Source organism: Syngnathoides biaculeatus, chromosome 4 (assembly GCF_019802595.1).
Source record: "Syngnathoides biaculeatus isolate LvHL_M chromosome 4, ASM1980259v1, whole genome shotgun sequence".
Classification (NCBI taxonomy): Eukaryota; Metazoa; Chordata; class Actinopteri; order Syngnathiformes; family Syngnathidae; genus Syngnathoides; species Syngnathoides biaculeatus.
Window position 1 is genome coordinate 14,290,478 of NC_084643.1, and position 19,654 is coordinate 14,310,131.

At 39.8% G+C, this 19,654-nt stretch overlaps 1 protein-coding gene across 2 annotated transcripts in view; it reads right to left on the reverse strand.

Annotated features, from left to right (window-relative positions):
* ehmt1a (euchromatic histone-lysine N-methyltransferase 1a) overlaps nucleotides 1-19,654 on the reverse strand; it is a 44,618-nt gene that overhangs the window by 15,173 nt on the left and 9,791 nt on the right. For both annotated transcript variants that reach the window (XM_061817722.1, XM_061817723.1), the window contains exons 4-16: nucleotides 19,439-19,652; nucleotides 19,218-19,354; nucleotides 17,180-17,323; nucleotides 16,060-16,325; nucleotides 15,578-15,643; nucleotides 15,393-15,481; nucleotides 15,170-15,276; nucleotides 13,077-13,199; nucleotides 8,485-8,586; nucleotides 7,297-7,401; nucleotides 5,366-5,520; nucleotides 3,649-3,816; nucleotides 657-801 (exon numbers count right to left, since the gene is read on the reverse strand). In XM_061817722.1, coding sequence (XP_061673706.1) covers nucleotides 657-801; nucleotides 3,649-3,816; nucleotides 5,366-5,520; nucleotides 7,297-7,401; nucleotides 8,485-8,586; nucleotides 13,077-13,199; nucleotides 15,170-15,276; nucleotides 15,393-15,481; nucleotides 15,578-15,643; nucleotides 16,060-16,325; nucleotides 17,180-17,323; nucleotides 19,218-19,354; nucleotides 19,439-19,652 — 1,821 coding nt within the window. The remainder of the gene's footprint in view (nucleotides 1-656; nucleotides 802-3,648; nucleotides 3,817-5,365; nucleotides 5,521-7,296; nucleotides 7,402-8,484; nucleotides 8,587-13,076; nucleotides 13,200-15,169; nucleotides 15,277-15,392; nucleotides 15,482-15,577; nucleotides 15,644-16,059; nucleotides 16,326-17,179; nucleotides 17,324-19,217; nucleotides 19,355-19,438; nucleotides 19,653-19,654) is intronic.

Sequence of the window (19,654 nt, forward strand, 5' to 3'; positions counted from 1 at the left end):
ACTAGTATTCTGTTGAATAAGTTGGTAAAAACTCCAATTCTCAGTTTCAGCCTCATCACTTGATCTGATACTCTTTTCCCCTCTAAATCATTCTTAGCGAACTCTTACTTTAAAATAATCCCCCCTAAATTTCTCTTCCCATCTACTCCATGGTAAAACAATTTAAACCCTGCTCCTAAACTTCTAGCCTTACTACCTTTCCACCTGCTCTCTTGCATGCACAATATCTCAACCTCTCTCCGAATCATCATGTCATCCAACTCCTGAGCTTTTCCTGGACAGGGGGGGAATTTACTTGCAATTGTATACATCCATTTTCCCTCCACTTATCCAAGTACAGGTGGATGGGGGAAACAACTAACTAGGGATGGCCTGACGTCAACAATTTGGACCAACTGCTCCAGGGGAATACAAGTACAGCTATGAGTCAATCCCTTTGGCGTATCCTTGCTCTCTTCCTGGTTGGACATGCATGAATACCTTGCAAGGTAGGCATCCAGGAGACATTAAAAATCAATTTTCTCTCTCTCTCTCTCTCGGTCTCTCTCTCTCAAAACAAGCAATTGGGGCAGACGTCCACCCCACACTGGATTCTGTTCAAAGTGACTCCATCAACATGATTATCATTTCTCCATTATTTAGTGCTAAAATCTTACCTGAAGGTGAGTTATGTCCTTGTCAATGTTCACTGGGGAAGTGAAACAGTTGTCTGGGATGTATTTAAAATCTCCAGGATATGGCTCATCGTCAACACCATTAACGCAGTTTATTGGAACTGCCTCATAGCCCCGAGAAATGTCCCTAACAGAGTCAAAGGTTAAGCAGGTTACAGATTATAGTATTAAGAATATACATGTGACACTATTCACATTTAATCCATATCAGAATGGAAATGCCACAACCTCAGCCAAACATACAGTACATATGGTAAATTATGATTTAAATTCACATTTATTTGATCACTATTAGATTTTGCACTTACCTTTTATGCCCAGTTACAAATGAATTGTACAAATATACTGTAAGTATAATGCATCCTGAAGTTAAATGCGCACCCTCAAAGTTGACCTAAAAAAAAAAAAAAATCTGGAAAACCCTTCTACCAATGTACAATGCGCACCACCAATTTGCTGCTACCCATATGCTCAAAATATTGGGAATTATCTGTATTTATATTTTGTTAGGTTTGTACTTGTATTGTTTTTTAAAAAAAACTGTCTGTACAACAATCATTAATAATCATTGTGCATGTGCTGATGTAGCTGTAATATAATCTTGGGACAGGCCACAAGGACACGCTTGTTCTGATCCCTGTAATTGTCAGAAGAGAATCCCTCAACCAACTAAAATAAATGCTCAAATAGGGCATTACATTTTATTAATACTGTTGATAACACATATTACAGTCTTAAGTAAATAAACTATTGAACACTGTTTGCATTTTTTTGCATTAAATATATGTGCATAAAATGTTTGTGCATAGTGCATTTTATGCTCTACATTACATATCCTTGGCCAAGACTTCAAAAGCAACATCTGGCTCATCTCCATACTGAAAAATATCCATCGTAGCTACCTTTGGTGACTTGGTCAAGTTCTGGTACCTCCTGAATTCATGAACAGTGATCCTATTTTAATCCCACAGCATGTCATCCTCTGTGCCATCCATGGCGTTTGTGGGGAACACATACTTTAATCCCAAGAGTTTTGGTTCCACAACACAGCCTCTCGCCCACCTAATGCCAAAGCTTTCCTATGGCATCAGGTGGCTATCAAAACATTGTGAGCTCAAACTGCGTAGAAATGAGGGTAATGGGCACATTTAAAAAAAAAAAAAAAATGACCATTTCAATTGTGTGCCCTCTCCCGTTTTTTTGTTTATGTGCCCATGACCCTCGTATTACGTAGTTTGAGCTCACGTTGTTTTAATACCCACCTGAAGCCATTGAGGCGTTGTTTCGGACTGCGGCGTGTAGGGATTTGCGAGTTTGGACCCTACGCGTGTTCATGAGTCAAGGAAGATCTGACCAATGATTAGAAAAAGTTAACAGCAAATGGATTTATTACAAAGGAACTACTCAGTAATACAAGAGTGTGTTCAAACAAACTGCCTGTTTAAGGTCATACCACACTATAGTCATCTGGAGACACAGCTACACATCACTGTGTCATCTGTAAAACTTCTTCTTTTTTTCCTTTTGGCTTGTCCCGTTAGGGGTCAAGACAGTGCATCATCTTTTTAAATTTAATCTGTTGTACTTTTGGTTTTAAAGTTTGTTCATTTCTCAGGAATGATACAGCTGTTCCATGCTTTCTTCACATTGTCTTCACGATGTTCTATGGTATATTTAATGGCTTAAATTCTTTTCTACCTTTCTAAAAAGTCTCAGTCACTGGTCGACGACGCCAATTTGATCGGTGAAATCGGTATCGCCTGTTCATGAACATGTTATACTGATCGGTTGATCGACTTTGTCATAATTCACCAATCCAATCAATGACGTTATTGATCAGCTCTGTAAAATCAATTCATGCCATGTCGCCATCGTGCCTACTTTATTTGACAACACATTTTTTTTTTTAGCATTGTCGAGTATCTTTTGTCGTAGAACTGTAAATATCTAACAGGCAATACAGTTTAAAAAAAAAACAAAAAACAGCTGCATGGCAGAGACGAGACGTAATGTGTGGATCATATGACAAGCCAAATTTGCTCTTTAACGATTTAATCATCACACTACTGCAATCAAAGCTTTTATTCCCATACCACAATACCACCGCACCCCGTTTTTTATGATCAACGGGCATTGAAGCAAATGCAACCAGATACACTTGACAAGATGAGTGAATCACGCCGACTGTACTATAAGAAGAAAATGGGGGAAAAAAATGTGTGTAGCTGGTCACCAGTACTCAGGACAAGAGGGGATGTTCGTGCAAGGCTTGCTTGAGGTATGATCGTGTACTTTTAATACAATACAGCTCACAAGCAGGCAACAAAATGTTACATTGCCTAGCAAGCTAGTGCCAGTGCTCGTTTTTGTGTAAATATGTTTCCATTCTGTTCAATACAACATCTGACCAGAGAAGTTATTTCCAACCTTTTTAGAGCCAAGGCACATACTTTAGGGTTGAAAAATCTCACAGCATACCAACAAACAAATGTCACAAAAAGTAGATACATTAATTGCTGTATGTACTTTACTTCCATCTAATAGAAGACCATTACTTTGTTTTGTCTATCACTGTGCCTCAATGCCATAAATAGATGAACAAAGATACATTATTTATTGTAAATATATAAATTTTGGCATCTAAGTATACACGTATGTACAGTAAATGTAAATGGCCTCAATGCTCCCATCTTGTGATCGGATCAGTTTTCATTTTTTAAACTAGCTGATCGGTCCCAAAAATCCTGATCATTTAAAGCCTTGTTACGGGGTGTGCATATTTGTACATTGATCACCATCTCAAATGAAAACCATGAGCACAACACAGTGATATGACTAGAAGTGTAGATTTTGTGCACCATTTGACTGCACATTTAACGTTAATAAAAAAAGAATCAAGGTCTGATCATGATTTTGACCCTTTTACAAATTACTAAAATCAACATTTCATTTACATGCACACACATCTACCTACCTAATGATCAATTGCTCGTCAAGACAATCCCGGTTCCTCCTTGTATCAATCAGCTTTTTGCTTGTGTGAAGGGCCACCCATACTTTTGAGCCCTTAATGCAACAGTCTAGAGCAATTTGTCCATCCCTGTTTTTCTGATTCAGGTTAACTCCATTACACAAAAACAACCTGCAAATGAAACTGTAATCTAAGAATTATGGACATTTTGCTGCTTTACTGGAATGCACAAAACGCCTGTTTGAAAATAATCTAATAACAAAATCAGTTGGCTCTTCTGTGTTGCATTCATCTGAAAAAAAGTTATCTTCAATAAATACAAATACATTCATATAATACATCATACATTTCATATAATAAGGAAAAAAAATGGTCAAAAGTTACCTGTCCCTGTGTGGAATAAGTAATGGCCCCCTAAACCTAATAACTGGTTGGGCCATCCTCCAACTGAAATCAAGCTTTTTGTACAACTGGCAATGAGTCTTTCACATCTCTATGGAGATATTTTGACCCACTCTTCCTTGCAGAATTATTTGAATTCAGGAAAAATAGAGGATTTTCAAGCATGAAAGACTACTACATTTCAATTGGATTCATGTCTGGACTTTGATTAGGCTAATCCAAAACATTGTTTTAAGCAATTCAGAAGTTGACATGCTGTTGTCTTTTGTATCATTAACTTTCTGGCTAGTCAAAATGAGCTTCAGTTTGAAGTTACAAAGTGATGGCTTAGTATTCTCCTTCAGTATTTTCTGTTAAAGAACAGACTTCATGGTTCCATTAATGAGAACAAGTTGAGTGGTGAAGGTGCAAAGCACCCTAGGACCATCACACAACCACATTTGACCATTGATATGTTCTTTCTGAAATGCAGTGCTATATTTTCACCAGATATAATGAGACACACACATTCCAAACACCTTGACTTTCATCTCATCAGTCCCATAAGAATATTCTCGCAAAAGTCTTGCGAATTATTCAGATGTTTTTGTTTTTTTTCATTATATTTTATTTTGCAAAAGTAACAAGTCCATGTTCTTTTTGGTCAGCAGTGGTTTTAGCCTTGGAACTTGACATGGATGCTACTTTTGCCCATTCTTTTCCTTATTGTTGTCACGACCTTAACTGAGGCATGGGAGGCCTGCAATTCTTTAGAAGTTGCCCTGATCTCTTTTGTGACCTCCTGGATGAGTCATTGCTGTTCTCTTGAGTTAATCTTTCTCGGACGGCCGCTCGGGGAAAGTTCACTACTGTTCCGTGTTTTCTCCATGTAAGGATAGCAGTTCTACCTGCGGTTTGCAAGAATCTGAATTCAGAAATGTCTTTTGTAACCCTTTCCAAACTGATGTCAATTACTTTATTTTTCAATGATTTTTTTTGATTGGTACCTTGGGGTGCATAACAACAGTATCTAAGTAGGCGTGGCTTAAGACACCCTCCGTAGATTTATCCATTAACGGTGAAAAGTGAGGGATTAGTGTAGCTACAATTATATCATGATATTACAGAGGGGAGTAGTTCCTTTTTCCACACATGGCCAGATGACTGAATTTTTGTTTTCCCTTCAATGAAATAATCTATAAATAGCATTTTTAGTTCAAGTGGATTATAATTGTCTGATTAACATTTCTTTGACCTTATGAAATAATATGAAAAGTGGGCCAATCCGTTCTCACGGCACGGTACATACCTAAATAAAGAATTATAGAAGTATACTCACGTCACACACTCCAGATGGTTTTCCCTAGCAGCCACATGAATTGGCAGGTCTCCGTGAATATTCACAGCATTTTGGTCACACTGTGCATCCAAGAGAGCCTGAGTGACATCAGCACACCCTGATAAAGCTGCCCAATGCAGGCAGATGTTCTGTTCCTGCATAGGGAACAGTATTCACATTTTATCACATAATCTATGAATATATCAGAAAATCAGTTAAAATGCAAATCAGATAATCTAAGTGAAATGTATAAAGTGTGTCAGAAAGGCTCTAGGACTGGTATGACAAAAGATTCATTTCATACCCAAATTAAAAACCAGTTTTCCACTTGAATGAGCACCACACCTCATTCTGTCCGTGAGAAGAGAAGAACGTTGGGAGGACAACTAGTGGCTGCTTCACCATGGCACCTCACAAATTTCAGAGTATCGGACAATTGCTGACTAACAACATTGCAGTACTGGGGTAATCTCTTTTTAGCAGACATTTTGTTTTGTTTTGCTGTAGCCAGATGTTACAGGAGTAAGAAAAGTCCTGGCTCACCCAATCTGCAACATTCATGTTTTTAGAACTTCCAATCATCTTACCTTTATTTTTATTTTTATTATGACAAGCTTATCTAACAAAATTTATGCATCACTGCCTTATTGAGGGAGAGATTTACCATATTGTGTTTATTAAAAGCAACCCTTACCCTAACCTACTTTTTGGGATAATTTCAAAGCCGGATTTGGATATAAAAAGACTTTCCAAGCTTTAAACATCTCAAGGAGCACTGTGCAAAAAATCATTTTGAAATGGAAGGAGTATCAGACCGCTGCAAATCTACCAAGACTCGGCCGTCCCTCTAAATTTTCACCTCGAACAAGGATAAAACTGATCAGAGATGCGGCCAAAAGGCCCATTATCACTCTGGATGAACTGCAGAGATCTACAGCTGAGTTGGGAGAGTCTGTACGTAGGACAACAATCAAGTCGTACACTGCACAAACCCTAACCCTGGCCTTTATGAAAGAGTGGCAAGAAGAAAGGCATTTCTCAAAGATATCCGTAAAAAGTCTGCCACAGACCAAGTCTGCCACAAGGCACTTGGGAGACACACTAAACGTGGAAGAAGGTGCTGTGGTCAGATGAAACCAAAATCAAACTTTTTGGTCACAACACAAAACGATATGTTTGGCGTAAAAGCAACACAGGTCATCACCCTGAACACACCATCCCCACTGTCAAACACGGTGGGGGCAGCCTCATGGTTTGGCCCTGCTTTTATTCAACAGGTACAGGGAAGATGATTAAAATTGATGGCAAGATGAATGGAGCCACATACAAGACCATTCTGGAAGAAAACCTATTGGAGTCTGCATAAGACCTGAGACTGGGATGGAGATTTATCTTCCAATCGGATGGCCAAGTCAAAGTCCAGACCTCAATCCAATCGAAAATCTGTGGGCAGAGCTGAAGACTACTGTTCACAAACGCTCTCCATCCAACCTCACTGAACTTGAGGTGTTTTGCAAGGAAGAATGGGCAAGAATTTCAGTCTCTCGATGTGCAAAACTGATAGAGACATACCCCAAGAAACTTGCAGCTGTAATTGCAGCAAAAGGTGGTGCAACAAAGTATTAATGCAAGGGGGCCAAATAATATTGCACGCCCCACTTTTCAGGTTTTTATTTGTTAAAAAAGTTGAACATATCCAATAAATTTTGTTCCACTTCACGATTGTGTCCCACTTGTTGTTGATTCTTGACAAAAATATTTTATATCTTTATGTTTGAAGCCTGAAATGTGGCAAAACATTGAAAAGTTCAAGGGGGCCAAATACTTTCACAAGACACTGTATATCATTTTGAATAAGTCACTGTGATTGGGTATTTAACATGTAAAAGAAGTGTAGTAGAACTGCAAACATCAACAGTGTCTCATATTACCTTGTCTCTGATGGTGACGTCAGCCCCTTTGGCCAGCAATAGGTAAAACACCTCCTTGTGCTTGTTCCCTATTGCCCAGGTGATGGGAGTCCATCCACCTTCATCCTGCTCAGGCACATATGTTGCACTAGTCATTCAAACCACATTCACAAATTTCAGTAATTACCATTGAGATGTACAGTTGAAACCAGAAGTTTAAATACAAAAGTTTACTGCAAAACCGCACACTTCTTTTTTTGTTTCACTGTCTTAAGTCAAATCAGACTAAACCTCTCCTTCTTCATGTCAAACAACATCACTAAAATTATTTCATTTTGATAAAAACCACAATAATGAGAATTTCTTAATAGAATTTTAGATTATTTTCTTTGAGGTCAAAATTTTACATACATTTCCTTAGTATCGCATGTAGTATGGCTTGGTTCAAAACATTTGTGGTAAACTTTCAAAAGCTTCGGAGAGTACTCTGCTGGAATCCTGGCCCATTCCTCATGACAGAATTGGTGTAACTGAGTCAAGTTTGTCAGTTGCCTTGCTTGCACATGCCTTTTGAAATTTGCCCACAAATCTTCGATGGGATTCACATCAGGGCTTTGTGATGGCCACTCAAGGCTTTGACTTTGTTATCATCAAGAATCTTTATAACCATCTTGGTAGTCTGCTTAGGGTCATTGTCCATTTGGAAGACCCATTTACATCCAGGTTTTAGCTTCCTGGTTGATGTCGTGAGATGTTTAATGCAAACAGATAGCAATGCCGTAAACAGGTAGCAATGTTGTTTTCTGCTATCACAGCTGTGACTAATTTCACGACGAGCATTGACGATAGATGCTGGCGGCCAGTTTTGATCACAGCCTCACCCTGTGTCAAGCCGTAACCCAATCCAAAAAAAAATAAAATCTCAACGAATCTACACATTTCACAACAATGACATTTTCATCTGAAAAAACTCGTAATTCCACGAATCTGCGGAAAATTCTTATTCCTGTGACTAACCTGAAACAGGAGAGGTTTATACTGATTTGACTTTAGACAGTGAGACAAAAAAAGAAGTGTGCGCTTTTGCAGTAAACTTTTGCATGTAAATTTCTAGCTTGAACTGTATGGTCAATAGAAGAGAGAGCTGAGTATTTCAGGTGGTTACTAGTTATTGGTCAGTGGTTTTTAAACGCAGTCCAATGTTCCTACCTGACAGTTGATGTTCTTGGATGTCCTGGAGAGCAGATGTTGCACAATGTCATAATGTCCCAGTTTAGATGCCAGATGCAGGCAGGTGAAACCCATTACATCCTAAAGTGAATAAATAAGTAAATAAGATTGCTATTAAACAAAATGGGACAACTGAAATGACATTTGATCAGAAAACCAACAAATCTATTGGACATGGGAGCAACAACCACCTCAACTGGGGCTACATTCAACACCTTGGAAAGGTTATTGTTCAAAATCCAATGAAACAGATTTTGCGTTCACAAAATGTCTGTAGGTGGAGTGATGACAGTCAAATTGTTTGGATCGGAAAAATGAATATAGGAAAAACTAAAGACTCATTATGGGTTGATCACCTGAACCTTCATAAAACTGACACGATTTGGCACACAGCCTTTGTCAAGAAGTCAACAATTTTACATTTTTGGTAAAGCTTGGTGAGCTTTTGTTGTCACATTTGTACCTTGAAATGTACTCAAATATACTTCACGCAATTACAAATGACTGACTCTCATGACAACAAATAAGTCAAAAATTTTGGCACTATTTCCCATGTTTTACAGAATCAGGATTTTGGGGGTTGATCACAGAGTTTAAAAAAAAAACGACAACCGATCACAAAACTGATCACAACATGGAGCAATGTGTTTATTTAAATGACCTGTTCATTTACTGTATAATTGCTCAAAAAGTATATTTACAACAAATAATGTATCTTTGTTCATCCATTTATGCCAGCGAGGCGAAGTGACAGACATGACAAATTAATGCTCTTCTATTAGATGGCAGTAATTACATATACTAAATAATACATCTACTTTTTGTGACATTTTTGTTTCTTGGTGTGCCGTGAGATTTTTCAGTTGTAAAATAAAGGCTGGAAATCACTGCTCTGGTGAGATCACGTCTTCTAATTAGTGAGGTCAAATCACCACTGCAACATGACAGAAATAATGGTTGCAAATTTACTGTAATCAAATTATTATAATTAGATTACGCAGAAATGAAGATGTTGAGGTTCTCGCTTGGTGCGAACAGGATGGGTAGTATTAGAAATGAGCTCATTAGAGGAACAGCCAAAGTTGGATGTTTTTGAGACAAGGTTAGGGAGAGCAGACTTAGATGGTTTGGACATGTTCAGAAGCGAGAGAGTGAGTATGTTGGTAGAAGGTTGCTGAGGATGGAGCTGCCAGGCAAAAGAGTGAGAGGAAGACCAAAGAAAAGGTTGATGGATGCTGTGAGGGAGGACGTGAGGACAGTGGGTGTTAGAGAGGACCATGCACAAGATAGGGTTAGATGGAAAAAGATGACACGCTGTGGTGACCCCTAACGGGACAAGCCGAAAAAAAAAGATTTCTCACCAAAACTTCAGAGCAAGATTCATAAGAACAGCAACATACACATACAAGCGCTAACATGAGCCCTAGCACTAGCTTGCTAGGCTAAATAAAGTTGTGTTGCCTGCTTGCAAGCCATATTGTAATAAATGTGAACATACCACAAAAGCAAGCCTTGAATTAAAGTCCTGTCACAAGCTCGGGTGAACACCAGCAAACGCTTTTCCCCATTTTGTCTTATAATGCAGTCTGCGAGATCCACTTGTTTCATCATCCCCACGGTATCGAATGTATCTTGTCATATTTAAATTGACAAGATAAAGATAAAATAAATGATTGTAAATAAATGTGATGCGGTGTTATCGGAATCCAGCATTTTATCGCAGTAGTCTGTCATTTAACTGTTTGAGTGTTAAAATCTAAATGTCTCGAGTGGTACCACGTCGCTTTTTTGTGTAACATTTTGTGATGTGTATCGTGATGTGTATCCTTTTATCAGTCTCAGAATCATAAAGGTTGCTACATTTCTTATATAAGAGTTCTTCATGGTGAGGGGGTGTACTCATAACCTCAGGACACAAGGACAACAGGCATTGAAATTTCTAAAATGCATTGAAATTCTATATAGGATTTAACCTAATCTAGATCGAAACAGCTCCAACTACAAACTACAAAAAAAGAAAAGAACACTAATGGTAAAACTAAGAAAATTTGGTGTAGGAAAATGGAAGAGAGGATGTGTGTGTAGCTGCTGGACAATAATCAACCAATCAATCAATCAAAAGCCTGTTATGTCATTAGATGACTGTGCATACAACAAAATAATGAGTGCTTGCGTGAATAAAATGGAACATATTAGGTATGATGTAAAATAAGAGATCAAAAATACAATCAAGATATAGTTATTGCTAAAAGAAAAAAAATAAATCAATCCATTAAGTGAATTTTTCAGTTTTATTCCCCCTGTCCAGGTTTTGGTAAGATATTAACCCAAGAAAAGCAAACAAAAAGTGCAGTTGTATAAATCTAGATTACAGTACGGTTATGTTTGGTTTTAAGTTCGAGGAGTTGATGGCTCTAGGGAAAAAGCTGTTTTTGAGTCAGCTTGTCCGTGTTTTCTGGTACTTGTAATGCCTGCCAGAGGGCATCAGGTTAAACAGGTGTTGACCAAAAATTGGAAGAGTCCTGAACAATGTTAGTAGCTTTCATGTGAGAGTGGGAGTTGGCAATGTCCTGAGCTAGGGAGGACAGAGAGCATCCAGTGATCTTCTGGGCGCTGTTGATCACTCTTTGCAAAGCTTTCCTGTCCACTGTTGTACATCCAGTGTATTACATACCACGCAGAAACTTAGCTTCTAGATTGTTCTTCCTGCACTCTCAGGAAGTGGAGTCGTTGCTGGTCCTTTATCACCACCGCAATGGTGTTTACAGTCGAGGTGAGTCTATCTGTGATGTAGACTCCCAGAAATCTGAAGGAGTGGACTCTCTCCACAAACTCCCCATTGATAAACGGTGGGACAGGGTCCATGCCGCACTTCTGGAAGTCCAGGATGATTTCCTTCATTTTTGTGGTATTTAGTGTGAGGTTGTTTGCTCAACACCACTTTGACAGATTTACAATCTCATCTCTGTAGGCAGACTCAACTCCTTTTTAGATCAGCTCAATCACGGTGGTATCATCAGAAAAACCTGAGGACGTAGTTGCTGGGATGGGCTGGAATGCAGTCATATATGTACAGAGAGTATAGGAGTGGGCTCAGTACACAACCTTGAAAAGACACGGTGCTAAGGGTGATTGAGGAAGAGAAGTGTGGGTGAAGTCTGACAGACTGTGGACGGTTTGTGAAAAAGTCTTTAATCCATTACCAGATGGAGGGAGTTTTTCAACCAAAATTCCTGGGATGATGGTATTAAAGGCTGAATAGTGTATGAAAAGCATCCTCACAAAGTTCCCTTGGTGTTCCAGGTGGCTCAGTGCAGTATGGAGAGCTATTGCGATCGTATCCTGGGTGGACTGTTTTCCTCTGTAGACAAACTGGTAGGGGTCGAGTGAGGGAGGGTGGGACATGCAACTGGAATCTCAAAGTACTTCATGATCACAATTGTGAGTGCAACAGGCTTATCATCGTTAAGAATGTCAATGGCTGATTTTTGGGGGACGGGGGTGATTGTTGCAGATTTCAGTCAAGAGGGAATGGTTGATTATTGCAGGGAACTGTTGAAGATTTTTGTAAAAACATTGGCCAGTTGATCGGCACAGGTTTTCAGTACCTTCACTGGCAGTCCATCTAGGCCAGCAGACTTCCTGGTGTTTACAGTGCTGAGAATGAAATTGATCTGTCAGTCTCAAAGCGGGCAAAGAAAGTGTCACTCCTCTGGCAGCAAGGCGCCTGTGTTTCTGCCACACATCTGTTGGCGTCTGTGATGTGTTGTAATCCCTCCCACATCTTTTTTTGAGTTATTTTCTGTGAAGCCATCCTCAATATTGCTTTTGTGGGCAGTCTTGGCCACTTTGATTTTTATTGTACCTTGTCCCTGACCTGAAGGCGGTGATGCGGTGTCTCAGGAGTGCATTAATCTCTTGGGTCATTCAGGGTTTTTGGTTGGGTTGAGTTACTCACAGTAATTCCAATGCATGATCAGACAACCGCTAAGGAGATATTTCACCAGCTATATGATTCCATAGCCATGGAAGAGGTTTGTTGGAATAACAACTAATGCAGTGCCATCCATGTCAGGGAAGAAAAAGGGACTGGTGGCACTTGCTAAAAAATAACTGGAAGAGGAGGGTGTGGAGGAGGTCATAGCCCTGCACTGCTTTATCCATCAGCAGGCCCTCTGCAGCAGATGCCTGAAGTTTGACAAAGTGATGTCAGTTGTTGTGAAATGCATCAACGAAATCAGATCCAGGGGCTTAAAGCACAGAAGGTCTGTGTTCTACTTCACAGAGGTACATTGGCTCAGCCAGGCCCCATTGGTGTAGGCCCAGCCACCAGGCACTTATCTTCGAGCCCCACCGCTTGACCTGGCTACAGGGGAGGGCCGTCCAGGCAAGGGAAATTGATGTCCGTTTATGTTAACCATAAGGGTTCGTTTGATATACAGTACTTGATAAAACTCTTCCTGCTAAAAACCGTCAGTTCAGCATCATGAAAATGGTGAAGTGGCTCAAGATGAAAATTAAGTCAACAACCAAACTCTGGTATGTGGGTATGCGTTTCTGTAAGAACTAACCTTGTGGTTAATAGCTGCTCCAGCACGAATCAGGTACTTTACAGTCTCTAAATGGTTATTTTCACAAGCTGCCATTAGGGGTGTTCTCTGCTCTTCATCAAACATTTCCAGGTAAGCTCCAGCCTACAAAACACACATACTGAAGCTCATAACACCAACATGTATAAACACTTTTTGCAGTAGTTTTTCACTTCAACTTTTCAACTACTTTTAAAAAGTTTGTAATTAATATCCAAGGACAAAAAACATTTGAGATGGACCACGGAAAATGAGGTGCACAAAGCAGAAAAAAAAAAAAAAACAAGGTCATGATCTAAAACATTGTAGTCGGTGCTCTAAATCAAACCACAGACATTTCATTCTCTACCCTTTAGATCAGTTCCCACAGAATCCAGGCACCTGGCAGAGAATTCTAGGTTAAGAGTGTGCCACATAAATACAGCCCAATGGGGGGAACAAGCCATTGAAAAGTATAGGCCGGTCCCAAGTCAGATAAATGAAGACGTTTGCATCAGGAAGGGCATCTGGAGTCAAGCTTCAAAATTTGCCAAACAAATTTGAGCATTCCTCCAAGCAATTTCACACCGGCTCGGTCGTGCCCCAGGTTAACAACATCCATTGGCGCTGTTAACCTGCAAGGTACTGGTAGAAAGTCAGCTACTGTAGGTCAAAGATGAAGGAGAAGTAGAAAATGGGTTGTTTGGAATAAGGGGAAGACAAAGGTACAGAGCCTAGTAATGAACGTGGGGACTATGATGACAAAAGCTCGAGAGTTGGTTGACATGATGACTAGAAGAAAGGTGGATATTGGGTGTCCAAGAGAGGAGGTGTAAAGGCGGTAAAGATAGAAGTTTAAATGCAGGGTTCAAATTATTTTACCATGGTGTCAAATGGGATAGAATTGGAGTATGGGTTATTTTAAAGGAAGAGTTAGCTAAGAATGTCTTAATATGAAAAGAGTATCAAATTTAATATTGAGGCTGAAACGTGAAATTTAGGGTGTTGGATACAATGTGATTTGTTCTGATTCTGACAAAGTAGTTCTGAGCAGTAGTTCAGATGATGGTAGGGTGTACTTTGCAAATGGGACGAAAATCGTTGTTGTGAACGCCTTCGTCCAGAAGAGGCAGGAACAAAGTGTGATTTACAAGAGTGGTGGAAGAAGCAAGAAGGTGGATTACGTTGTACGTCTAAAATGTTTTGTTTTTTCGATGGACGACAAAGTCAACAAGTGCCTGCACTTCATTAGAGAACGCCTTGCTAGCACGGGGACCTGTACGAGGATCCTTATTGTGAACTTCTCCAAGCTTCTCTAGCTCAGTGTTTTGCCTGCAGTCTGCCAATGGATTTATGGCTTCCTGATGAGTAGGACAAAGCAGGTGAGCCTGGGGGACACAACATTTACATGCACCACCACCACCAGTTCTCTCTCTCTCTCTCTATCTCTCTCTCTCTCTCCTCTCTCTCTCTCTCTCTCTCTATCTCTCTCTCTCTCTCTCTCTCTCTCTCTCTCTCTCTCTCTTCTCTCTCTCTCTCTCTCTCTCTCTCTCTCTCTCTCTCTCTCTCTCTCTCTCTCCTCTCTCTCTCTCTCTCTTCTCTCTCTCTCTCTCTCTCTCTCTCTCTCTCTCTGCACTTCACTGTCCAACTGCCCTCTGTCGAAACCTTCACATTCCTCTGAATTAGAATATCTCAGGACCTACATCCTCAAAAAGGCTGAGCAGAGGATTTCCTGCAACATGTGAAGACGCAGAGTCTCCCACAGGAACTGCTGAGGCAGTTCCATACAGCAGTCATCAAATCAGTCTTGTAATCTGTATGGGCTTTCTGATACCCCCCACCCTTTGAGGGTGGGAGGAGCTTGAAACTGGATAGGCTTTAATTACTTGTGCTGGTATCACTAACAACAACACAGGTTCTTACAGGAGTTTTGAAACTAAAGAGAATACTACCCCACCCCTGGTCAGTAGCACTGCCTTTCTCATATACCCCATATCCCGTCCTGTTGTTTGTCCTCTCTTATCTTATCCTCTTGATTATTGCATGTGTTTTTCCATACTTTTCAAACTGAGTCAAGCTATGAAAATCCAACTCACCTGGATGAGCATATGGCAAATTTCCTCATGCCCTTCAGTAGCAGCGGCATGTAGGGGCGTGTGTTTGTTTTGGGCATCCATAAAAAAGTTGGGATCCTTTCCATCAACTGCAGTAGACAAAGTTGGTAGGTGACAGTATTCATAATGGCACTAAAAGTACACTATGTTAGGTCAAAGCAATTTGAGTCACTTATAAGACAAAGGAAAAAAATATTTCAGTTACCCAGGAGATGAATGACCCTCTGGAGCTCTCCTTCTTTTGCAGAAATGTATAGCTGCCTGGTAGAGAAGCTTACTTTTGCTGGTTTCAGGCTACAAAAAAGTCAAATTATTTAGGTTGAAGGGCAACCTACTTTTCAAAGAAGCACTTATTTCTAGAATCAAGAAATGTTTAAAATTTAAGCTTACTTTTCATCATCTAGTCCTGTCAGTATACTCTCCAGTGATTCGTTAGGAACTCTGACTGCAGTTTCACTGTAGCAATCAAAGTTATATAAAGGAAGTGAGCTCTGACAATGTCCTTTGTATTTTGTATTGGTTGTATTGGTGTCAATCTCATTTTTGTCATGGGCTACATTGTAGTTACTGTTTCCCTCCATTATGACTGCTTAACCCAAAAAAAAAAAAAAAAAAAAAATTTAAATTTCTGAACTAATTTTGGAATCAGAAATCAAGTGAAATGGGTTCAACAATTGTTGCTGTTTGGTAACATGTTATCATTTATGATATGATCATTTGAAATTTAGGTACAGATTTTAACATAAATCATGACAGTTGATACACATGATGTGCATTCACAGGCCACATAAAATCATCCGGAGGGTCAGATCTGGACCCCAAGCATTGAGTTTGACACTTTTGTGGTAGATTTAAATAGAAAGAAATCTAACCTGCTGAAGTTAGTCTCTCGGCTCCTTTGTGGCTTGCAAGTCTTTTTAGCTTTCAGTATCTGTGTAACAGATTTTGTTGGTACAGCTGGAAGTGGTAGTCCCGTGTTTGATCGTTGAAGGGTGGGTGTAAGTACTGTGACCTCTTTTGCTCCGCTGGCATTCTCTCCACAGTGGGGGCAAAACCTATGATCCTTCAAAATAGAGGCACATTCTTTGTGAAAGCGATGGGAAATGCTAGCATTGGGCCGGCACTCCATGAAGGTACCCTAGAAGAAAATCAACAAAGGATTATATATCAGCAGGAGGACCATTATCAAAATATTCATATGTAAAACAGTTGTACCTCTACTAACGAACATCTCAATTAATGAAAAATTGAGGTTACAAAATACCTCCTTGGAAAAATATTGTCTCTACGACGGAATATGCAGAATACGAAAGGCAAAAATAGGCGCTGGATTCACAGCCCCCAAATTCCGCCAAACGTAAACATTCTGTATCTTAGCGATAGAAATGCTCTCCTATTAGCTATCGCCATGGCATCTTTCTGGCACCATATTGGCTAGGAGGGACGTCAGTCTTTACCCATGATGCTTTTCGTTTCCCTTGTAGACTCAAGCGTCACTAAATCACAATCTAGCACACATTGGTTCAATATGACTTTTTCATTTGTTTTTTTTGTTTGTGTTTTTTGCAAGTTTATTCATCTTTCTTCACGATGGGGCCCAAGAAACTTTAGTGGAATTAAGTTATGAGCATGCGTACATTCGAACGCATGTTTTCTTTCAGCTGTCAAACGGTTGCCTGCTTCTCTGTCCCACACAATGCCTTTTGCTTCTCACTCACCCTTCTCTCCACATAGCTGCCCAACGCCAAAGGTAAATTAACATAATTTTTATTATTCTTTAGATTATGTACTTAGAATGTTTCATTTTTTTGGTGGGGGGGACATTTGTGGGGGGGCTTGGAACGGATTAGGGTATTTAAAAAAAGAGCTTCTTATGAAAAACTCCAATTACGAAACAACTTCGGGAACGAATTAGTGTCCTCATATTGTATTTTTTACTTAACATGCAAGGAAGCAATAGTGTAAAAGAGTGTTCTTTGGAGTTCCCCTCACCACACTACAGAAGAGCCCACAGCCAGGGCAGCACTGGTGTTTAACCATGCTGGCCCTGTGCCTCTCGCACAGAACCAACAAATGGACCACAGTGGAAGGTCTCATCATTTCATGCTTCATCACTTGTCTCTGACAACGATTCAGCTGAAAAACAGAAAAACAAAAAAAAGAAAAACATTCTTTTTATTCATGACCCAAACTGATTTAAGTTAAAATACTTTCAAATATCAGCATAAATTCTGCTCTTGTAAAATGTTCCTTGCATAATATGAATATTAGCATTTTGTGCTACAGTATTCTGCTCTGTCCATGGTAGTTTTATGACAATATTATTTTGGCTCGGTCTCAAATGACTCCTTTAAATGAAATGGAAGCAACCCTTGAAACAGTTGTACAAGTATTTCAACCAGGGTTACACAGCAGATGTGGAAAAGCAAAGACGACATATCCATAATGTCTGAAGACTTGGAATCTGAAACACGCAATACTGCAAAACTGAAAATCTTTTTCGATGAAGGAACAAATACTTTCCCCCACCAGAGTGATGCTGCAGCAGTGCTGAGAGACATTTGCATCTTTATGAATGTAGTTGATAAGTAAAAGAAGTAGCTGAACATCACACAAGGTATGCAAGAGAGTAACCTGCCTCTGCTTTGGGTATTTAATCTTTTTCCCCACCACCAAAGTCAGTCATTCTACTCATAACCATCCTATACTATTGAGCTACTCTCTAACCTACCACTGTTTTCCTGCCTCTTATGAAAAACGGTGTTCACTCCTGCCATTTTCATCCTTTTTGCAAAGTCTGACCCCATCTGTCCCTCAAAGTTCCTTTCCTGGATGCCGTACTTACCCAACAATTCTTCATCACCCTTGTTTTCTTCACCAACATGTCTATTACAATCTGCACCAATCCCAACTCTCTGTCTGGGATGCTCAGAACTACTTCATCTATTTCCTTCCAGAATTTCTCTTTAAACTTGAGGTCACATCCTGCCTGTGGGGCATAGCCGCTAATCACATTATACATATCACCCTCAATTTCAAGTTTCAGCGCATTCACTCAATCTGATAGTATTTTCACCTCCAAGACATTCTTAGTCAGCTATTCCTTTAAAATAATCCCAACTCCATTTCACTTCCAATCTACTCTAAGGTAAAATACTTGAAAACCTGCCCCTAAACCTCTAGCCTTACTATCTTTCCACCTGCTCTCTTGGATGCACAATATAGCAACCTTCGTCTTAATCTTGTGAACCAACTCATGAGCTTTTCCTGACAAAGTCCCAACATTTAAAGCCGCTACACTCAGTTGTAGGGTCTGTGCATTCATCTTCTGCCGACGAATCCGCTTTCCTCCTCTTCATCATCGACCCACAGTAGCTGAATTTCCACTGACGCCCTGCATGTCAACGGTGCCGTGGGCGGGCATTGTTAACCTGGGCCAAGACCGATCCGTTATGGCATTTTTTAGATGAACGCTCATCTTTGTTTGGCAATGTTTTAAGCCCGATGCCCTTTCTGACGCAACCCTCTTTATCCGGGCTTTAGACCGGCCTACAGATTGCAATTGCTTGTACCCCCATAGTGCTGTATTATTTTTGGACATGAGCACACAATTAAAAAGAACATTCATAACACTGAACATTCAAGTAATTTTCACAAGTTTTCATTCCAGACATGTAGCTACAAAGCAAAAAAAACAAAAATTTAAAAAATTGTTTGCAATGAAAATGTTTCTTCATTCAGAAATAATTTAACTAAAAGGAAATGAGTCTCCACTTAAATATATGAGACGCAACTCGGGCAAGATGAACTCTCTCTCGTGACAAATAGCCTTTGAATACTGTGGCTGGGGGTGGTAGTGTGGACTTTTTTTTATCTGTGGTGTTGCTAATTCAATTAAATCATAAAATGTATTGGTATATAATTTCACAATTCATGGATGGCTTTATAGTAATAAATGGTTAGTTTTAGGCAAGATGGAAATATCACCCCCAGGACCCCAAACGTTTTCTCTAATGTTATGTGTTTTTACCATTCCATTTGTGTTCTCTAAGGCCATACAGGTCTTTTCCTGGTCAGACAATCTGCCTCCACAGGAAGGGGTCTCAATACGACAGCAGCACAATGGTAACTCTTCAAAAACGTCTGAGTCTGTCACCTCGGCAACTGCTTATCAAAATGAAGAGATAAAGTTTAAATGGGTATAAAAGTGTTTGTAGAATTGGGGGAACATGTCATTAATCAGTGAGTTACCTGTGGAGTGTGGTAAAAGTAGCTCTTCCTGGCCTTTTAGATCAAGGCAGTCCAAATTCAGCTCTGTGTATTCAAAGTAGCTTGCTTCTCCAAATTGCGCTCGCCTCAAAGGTTCACTTCTTGTACTTGAGCCTTCTCCATATTTTTTAATCACAGATATAATCCCATCTACTGCAACAGAGCTCCTCTGGACGGTGCTCTGAGAATCATATATCT